Consider the following 7,853-nt stretch of genomic DNA (forward strand, 5'->3'; position numbering starts at 1 on the left):
ATGTTTCATTTCAGTTGGTCTCTAGCAAGTTTGCTAATCCTTTGTCGGTCTAGATAGGTTTAACACTGATTTATTATTTTAATAATGTATAGAAATCAGACTGGTGCAACTGCCCCAAATCATAGTTTGACTGCAGTGAGGCAAACCCTCCTGCATGAATATGTCTTGTTAGAATCCTGTTTCTAACAATTTGGGTTGAGTAATTCCTTGCCAATATAAGCTTGATCCGTATAAACCAGTCAGTGAAAATCTTCCAATCAATAAGTGTTTATTATCGTATTGTATAAATTGGAGCAGTTCTGTGCATGAATTGCATATGCTGGTTTAAATCTGTTTGCCATAGTTCAGCTTGGCTTAGTTACTCAGACAGGTTCATGCTGAATAAATACGACCAGCATTTAATTCCTGCAACACAGTTCACATATACATGGCACTGGAAAAAGTAGTTTTACTTTCAAACCAGCCTTAATGATCCCTAAGTTTCCATAAGAGAGTTTTCCCATGCATCAGTTAATAGACTTTTAAATATCATAGGTTAGTGAGGGAGAAGGACTCTGTGAAGTCAATGAATTACATCCTCCTTCTGATGTAACCTGGCCTATAGCCCAGTAATGGATCTGGTAACACTGATCCTCTAGAAAATACCTTTATTTGCCCACTTTCTGTTTCAAAGGTTGTGCACTGAGTAGTCTTAAGACAACAGGCTACTGACTGGTCCTTCCCCTCTCCTTGCTGCTGCTGCACTCACAGCAAGCTTGAGAGGGCTCAGGGAAAAGATTTTCTTTTTTTGCACTGTGGGACATATGTGGTGGCTTGCAAGGACTTGCCTATTCCTCACCCTGGCTGGCAGCTCCAACCTGCCAGGGAAGATGAAGCATCAGCAGCTGCCCTGCTTAGATCTGGTCGTTTTTGGCTGAAGGTATTTTGCCTTTCTTTTTCAGTTTCTTAGGAAGTGTTGGAAATGCTTTGTCCATCTGTCTGCACCTCACTGCTCCCAGGTGCTGCTGCTTGCTGGCTTCAGTCCCTGCTTCAGGCCACCAAGTATTTGGGTTCGTCAGGCTGGAGTTTCATGATCTTGTCCATGCAGAGCAGGATGAGAGTCAGAAACCAGAGGCTCCAGCCGACAGCCGCTGCAATCCACCCGTAATCGTCCATGCCCGACGGGCAGCACACGGCTGCCTGCGCGCAGAAGTTCACGTCTGGTGGAGAACAAATGAGGTGAGCTGATGGGAGGCCAAGTACACAACAGGTCTCCTTTACAGTGACTTCACACTCTGCCCTGTGGCCTGTCACTCTGCCTTGGCATCTTTCCCCTAAGCCTGGCTCTTAACCCTGTGGGTGGCAGTACTCAGCCCCATCTGTGTGTCTTCAGTCAGTCATCCCTGTCTGGCCAAACACCTCAGCAGCTCCTCGTACCACTGTGCCCTTAATTATGGAAATCTTTTGATTAGCGTCTCCTCTGTCTGTTTTAGGAATGGCAGATGATAGAAGTAGCTAGTTAAAATAAATAAACCTGGGGTAGAAAAACCCTCGTGAGAGAGTAAGAGGATCCCTAGCAGAGACACCTTCAGCAGGATGTCTAATAGTTTAGGTACCCAATACCTCTGTCAGCAATAGGGGCAGTGGCAGCTCTCTGCTGGGCTCTTAAGTGTGACTTAAGTGTTAGAACTGCAAAACACACCGCTATCAGGAGATCCCTGTTTTACATGTTTAAAAATGAAATAATTTTTAACAATTCCATGGGGCTTTTTCTTGCATCTTTTGCATCTTTTTTTCTCTTTTAGCCAGTCCAATTTCCTAAAGTTAGTTAAAGAGTATGTCATTAGTTGTTTTATTTATACTGTTATTTAAAGGCATCTGCTCTACTTTTTCCATTCCAAGGGCACAGTGAAGATACTAGCCCTTTGTCTGTATCCTGCGTGGTAATGTGGAAATATCAAAGGGAGCCTGAAGGACCATGGTGTTTCAACCCCTTGGGCTGGAACACAAGCTGAGTGTGAAACCCCACCACGCAGGAGTTTACATATATTGTGTGTTGATGTGCCTGAAATTGTTAGCTGTAAAAAGGGAATTCCTCCTGAGCTTGGTGATGGGCATCCAGCCTCTTGCACATTTCCAGGGAAAAGGCAAGCGCAGGTGCTGCTCAGTTGCTCTCATTCACGTATGTCAGGCAGGACCACGATCCTGTGTGTTGACTTTCAGTGCACACAGTACATCTGTCCTGCACTGCAGAGAGTAGCAGTTCCAATCACAGGGGTATATCTTGTGTGTGCCCAGAGAAGGGAGAGGGATGCCTGCCCTGTATGCCTTTGCCATGCTTTCAAGTGTTGGTACATGTACTACAGTAGGAAGTGCAAGACTGGGGAGATGTCTGACATTTGAGCTGGAGGATGACTCTGGGAGTACTGGTGGGATTTTGGAGCTGGCTCTTTGGGAAAGACCTGAGAGGATAGGGAAAGAGGCACTCCTGGGAATCCATGTAGTGCCTACAGGCAGGTTGTCTGACAGGGAGCTTTGAATTAGCTATCAGCCTGTTCAAACCTATGTGTCTTTCTCGGTGTACCTAAGATACTATACCATGCCAATGGAGGAGCCTTAGAAATGCATCCAAGGTTCATCCACAGCAATAGGCCTGAACAACAGAGAAATCCCTTTCCAGGACAGCCTTTCAGTCACCTGTGTAGACTCATCACCTGACTTTAGAGTGATTTATGAAGACTTACTAAGACATGGTGCTTCGTTCTCAATTGCGAGCGTGGAGCTTCCTGAAACATTGGAGATGGCTTCAGCTGCTGCCAGAAGGAAAGCACAGGAGAAAAGGCAAGTTGGATTAGAAAAGCAATACTGGGCATCTAACAGGAAAATCTGAAAGCCATTGGCCTTGCAGAGGTCCATAGGATGGAAGCAACTTTGAGAAAGTAGGTCCCTGCCCCTAAACATTGCTGCATTAGGGTATGCTTTCTTATCCCATCACTTCCAACATGGGCTCCAGAGACCTGCTCTAGCAGCAGCCATAAGGAGGAGGTGGATCGCTGTGTTTCTGCCTGAGTGGGACCCTGGTGTGAGCTGTTCACTCAGAGCTCAAATTAACCACCGTCCTTTCCCAAGCTACAGGGGCAGAACAAGCAAGGACTGAAGTGAGAGAGAGCATTCAGTGGCATGGGGAGATCCATGGCCAGCAGGGTGCCCACTTTTTGTCTTTAGAACAATCCCAGTAACTCCAGGGTGTGCATGAGTCAGGCAGAGCCAAGGGCTGAGCCCATCCAGGGAGGGCCTAAGAAGGTCCACCATGGTGCCAGGGGGAAGCTTTGGCTTTGCTACAGTTCAGAGCATCTGACACTGCTCTGGCTGGACTCCAGTTTGGACCAGCATGGTAACCAGCTCAGGTTGGAAAATACATCATACAGAAATATGTAATGGAGGGAGAGGTCCAGGAGATTCGGTGAAGGTTTTGCCTCTTTATCCTGCTTCCTATGCATAGTCAAAACACACGTACACTTGGGCACAACTCTTTGGCTGGTCTCCAGCCCTCCAAATCTGTCCATGTCACAGGCCAAAGCTTCCTTAGTCTTCCTAATACCTGCCTTGCCCCTCAGCTTCAGTGTGTTCCCTCCAGCACTGCGGGATCAGATGCAAGGACAGCTTCAGGATGCCTGAGTGAGGGAAAAGCACAGGTTGCTGTGGTCCCTGTACATCAACACCTGTCTGTCTCCTGCTGCAGAAGGAAGGGAATCTAAGAAATACCTCTTCCTGTGCTGCCATGAGCAGCAAGTTTAGCTGAATGGAGCATCCCCTGCACAGATAGATGAAAAATAGCCCAGGGAGGCTACAGGATGAGGGTGTACTGGTTGGCCACAGACTGGGCAGAAGCTATGAGATAACTATTTCCAGTCAAACCATCACTCAGAGCTGATAATTTGGAGAGTGATAATGAAATTCAGTTTCAGCCTGATTTCGCTGAAGGCTGCAAAATAATAGCTCAGGTTTAGTTTCAGCTCAGGAAAACAAAACAGAACAAGATCTTTGACCAAACCTTTGCTTTGTGTTTGGTGTTTTCCAAGTAACAGCAAATAAACTGAGGTTGTCTTGTGGGAGATGTCCCTCCTGGGTCACCTGCCATTGCTCAGCTTTGCATTTTGAGCTGACCCACCCTCAGCAATACCAGAGCTTTCCTCATGGCCTCTGCCACGCTCAGAGTGGGTCCCTGGGCAGCCTGTTCCAGGGAAGGGTCTGAGTACTCCCCATTCCTCTGTCTGGCTCTGTTAGGACACTTGCTGAATGACCTTGGCCTAGCCCATGATTTGTTTTCTCAGTTAATAAGTACCTTACAGGAGCACAGGGAAGAATCATTAAAACCTGTGTTGTGACCTGTGGAAGGAAGTGCTGCAGATTGCTGAGCATTGGTTCGTTGCTGTAGACTTTGCAGTACAAAGAACAGGCTTTCAAAGCTAACCCATCTTTAAATAGCTGTCAGGTCTCATCTGGTGCTGACATACAAATGCAGGCAGGACCCTGGTGGAAAAGGGGCAGCTCACAAGTCTCATTTGCATTTTGGTTTTAGGCAACTTTTATAATTAAGGTGGGACCAAAACCAGATTTTCTGCAAAAAGCACCTCATAAAAGCTAAACCAGACTACGTGAAGCCCCTTGGGTGTTACTGCAAATAGTCCTTTCCTCAGCAACCACAGGAAGACCAAGTAACTGTGGTCCCCTATCTCCTTGCCATTCAGTGGGGCAATCTGCAGCTCAGTCACATTTACAGGGGATCTGTAAATAGCTGCCAAAAGAGCATCTCTGCAGAATGATGCTGTGACCAATCATGTCCAGTAATTCTCATTAGCATTAATCAATTCCAGCTCCTTACACTTTGTAGGTGAGACAAGGGAGCCCGCCTCATTTTGAAAGAACAAATTACTGTCAGTGGGCAGTATACGTAGGGGGAAAAGGGCAGGGTGTAAAAACTGAAGCGTAAGAGAAGAGAAATACCTGCTGAGCAGGAATCCCAGAGCGCAGCGGTGAAGAGGAGCACAGTGAGGGCTGCCCAGGGCTCGAAGTGCTTCATGCCGGGGGTCCAGCTCCCACCCGAGTGTCCACACAGAGCAGGTCGCTGCCACTGGCAGCTCTGGTGCAGCAAATCCTTGATAAACTCAGAGAGCTGGTGTGCAGGGCAGAGGGTGGAGCAAGGGAGCTTCCTGCTGCCAGGACACCTTGAACTTTCCTGCCAAAACCAGGTGAGGAAAGAGAAGGGCTCTGACTGAAACAGCTTCAGTGAGAGGTGGATACCAGGAAGTGGCCCCTGAAGGTTAAGCCCAAAGTGTTCTCCCTAGGATGTGCTGCAGCTGGAGGAAGGAAAGGCCCCCAGAGCCAGCCCTTCCCAACAGGGTCCCAGGCAGCTTCCTAATCTCCTTTTGGTCCTGTGAGGATATTATGATAAAGCTGGAAAGGAGCAGAGGATTGGGGTAGAGAATTTGTCTCCCTATTTGGCTTTGATTTTACATGTTTTCTTGCTTGACTTTTCCAGTGACACTTTTTTGGAAGGGCTCTGTGGAATCCTAAAAAACAGCAGCCTTAGGTCATACTGGTGCAGCAGCTGTTAACACAGGATACACAGGGTATGGGCACATTCCCACCAAGAAATGGGGTGAAACCAGTGGCTTTGTGTAGGCTACTGACAGCTATTGCAGAGTGTACCAATGGCCTAGGTTGGGATCAGTTCAAACTTGTGGCCTCCACGTAGGAAGAAGCTGCTGCTGTTCTCGCCCTGTGAGCACAGCGGTGTCACTGCCTCCATTGCCATCTGCAGCAAGGTTCTGGAAAAGCTGTTCTTTCTTCTCTGGTGGTTCTGCCACCTCCTCCTTGACATGGGCAAAGCCAGAAGCTGTGCCTTCCCACCAGCAGCGCTCTATCTGCAGACCAAGAGGGCTGCTGGCAAAATGATACCAGCTGGAGAGTGAGAATTGTTCCGCAATTGTGGTTGAAAAGCCACATTGTTGAAGTGCTGGTGCTGTTTTCCTGGTCTGATGAGCAGCACACATTGCAGATCTTCCCTAGGCTGTTGGCTGCGCTTGTTCCTATCTTTGATGTGATTATGCACTTGCTAGAGAAAATTTCAGGCATTTAATCAGGCAGGAAGCAATGGGAAAGGTGGGCTCCTCAGGGAGCAGGTTGCTGGTGACCTTCTGCAGCGGTCACTCATGGTTTTGGGTGCTCATGTTTGAATGAAGCTTTCTGGGGCCTGTTCTGGATGTGTAGCCACAGAGGAGGAGGCACAGGGGAAGGCACCTTGTGCAGCAATCCTTGTAGGATGGAGAGAATTTAATAATTTTCTCTTTTTTTCCTTTCACGCTGCTAAAACCCACAGGGAGGGACATGACAGGCTTCCCACAGGAGTGGCTTATAACAAGGGGCAGCTATGCAAAGCTGTGAGGTGGATTTGGTCTCCATTTAAGAAAAACCTTGGCAGCAAGGCCCTTCTTAGCTCTGCCCAGCATTTCTGTGGGGTGAACCCACTTGTCATCTCTCACCACCAGAAACATTCTGTTCCCACCCAGCTACAAATACTTCTGTGATGCAGCAGGACACGGCAGCTGAAGGTTCCCTCCAGAGAGAGGGCGCACTGAGCTGCAGATGAAGGCAGGTCAGCTGAAACGGGCACATTTACCCACCTTGTCTCCCTGTTTTCATGTCAACACACTGCCAGGGCTGGCAGAGTCACGGCTGTGCTGGCTGGTCCGTGACAGCCACCTCCTGCTGCTGCCGGGATGCACGGCCCTGTCCTTCAGCTGACACCTGAGGGGTGGCACAAGGTGTGTTGTGCTCGGCTGGCAGCCAGGCTGGGTGTGTGACCCCAAGGCTCTTGGCCTTGGCAGTCCTCAGTCACGGCAGGAGAGATGCTGTAGAAGCACTCCAACAGCTCAGAGCTGCCCTAAGTTCACCTATAGGATGATCTTCATCTCTACCTCGTTTCAGTGTCTAAGTCCTCTTGTGGTGGTTGCTTCTGATTTATCTGAGTGTATTTATCTGAGCTACCTGTTGCATCAAAACTAAACCTCAATTCTTCACCAGGAAAAGGCCCTTTCCTTTCTTTCAGTTTCATCTTTCCCTCCTGAATTCCTCAACCACAGTTCCCCCTGAAAGTTGACCTGGCAGTTAATTTTGCAAAAGTAATGAGTACAAAAGTGTTCTGTGCAGCACAAAATGCTTGAGGGGAAATGAAAAGACAAAACTGCTCTACTGTTGCATGTATGATTCCATTTGTAATGAAATGTCTTTTGAATTTTAACTATTAACTAAATGCTCTTTATCAGCTTGAAGGTAAATGTGCCCGTTTCTAAGGGATGCTAAAAATGCATTTGCAAAATTATCATAATGTATTTCTTTTCCTTTCCAAAATGTGTTCCCTCTGTGGTTCATCAGAAAGGGCCTGCTCCAAACTCTCCTGAAGCAGTGAACAGGCTGCACTTGGCTTCAGCAATTTTTGGATCGGGTTGGAAATGAGGGCTTTGCTTGATAAGTTCAGACACAATGGGAGCTCTGTAAAATCATTTCCTGACACAAATTTGGATTTGTTTCACTTCTTCTTTGTAACACATTCATATTTCAGTGCTGTGACTGCCTGAAGAGTGATAAGATGCTCCAAAGCCTTCCCCTAGCTTCTGTACTTGTCTCCCTCCATGAGAGTGCCCTGGCACACAAGGCACAACCGTAGCCCCTGCAGAGACAGGGCTTCCTTTCCTCAGGATCCCATTTTCATGCAGTTCTCAAGGCAGTTCTCTATTTACTCTAAAATCAGATACTTCCCCAGCTCTCCCCTTGGAGTCTCTTCCCCAGGTGCTGCTGGTCAGCTTTCCCTG

The 7,853-nt window shown here is 47.8% G+C and overlaps 1 protein-coding gene across 2 annotated transcripts; it reads right to left on the minus strand.

Moving 5' to 3' along the window:
* Positions 1-254: 254 nt before the first annotated feature.
* TMEM213 (transmembrane protein 213) lies at positions 255-5,244 on the minus strand. 2 transcript variants are annotated; one of them, XM_027881205.1, is made up of 3 exons: positions 4,987-5,244; positions 2,724-2,789; positions 255-1,199 (listed from the first exon to the last, which is right to left on the minus strand). In XM_027881205.1, the coding sequence occupies exons 1-3, from the start codon at positions 5,060-5,062 to the stop codon at positions 1,030-1,032; spliced, it is 312 nt and encodes a 103-aa protein (XP_027737006.1). In that variant the 5' UTR covers positions 5,063-5,244; the 3' UTR covers positions 255-1,029. The 2 variants fall into 2 exon arrangements, with proteins under 2 accessions (XP_027737006.1, XP_027737005.1); XM_027881204.1 differs by having other exon boundaries at positions 2,724-2,792; positions 4,987-5,238.
* Between the last annotated feature and the right edge of the window lie 2,609 nt (positions 5,245-7,853).

The sequence above is a fragment of the Empidonax traillii genome, unplaced genomic scaffold (genome assembly GCF_003031625.1).
Source record: "Empidonax traillii isolate 1590-97213 ecotype Southwest subspecies unplaced genomic scaffold, ASM303162v1 scaffold84:size2688230, whole genome shotgun sequence".
In the NCBI taxonomy this organism is placed as follows: Eukaryota; Metazoa; Chordata; class Aves; order Passeriformes; family Tyrannidae; genus Empidonax; species Empidonax traillii.

Coding starts and splice junctions, on each gene's coding strand:
- TMEM213 (XM_027881204.1), bottom strand. CDS start 5,062: ATGAAGCACTTCGAGCCCTGGGCAGCCCTCACTGTGCTCCTCTTCACC. Junction 2,793..4,986: donor CTGGGATTCCTGCTCAGCAG/GTATTTCTCTTC, acceptor TCCTTCTGGCAG/CAGCTGAAGCCATCTCCAAT. Junction 1,200..2,723: donor GAACGAAGCACCATGTCTTA/GTAAGTCTTCAT, acceptor GTTCTCCACCAG/ACGTGAACTTCTGCGCGCAG.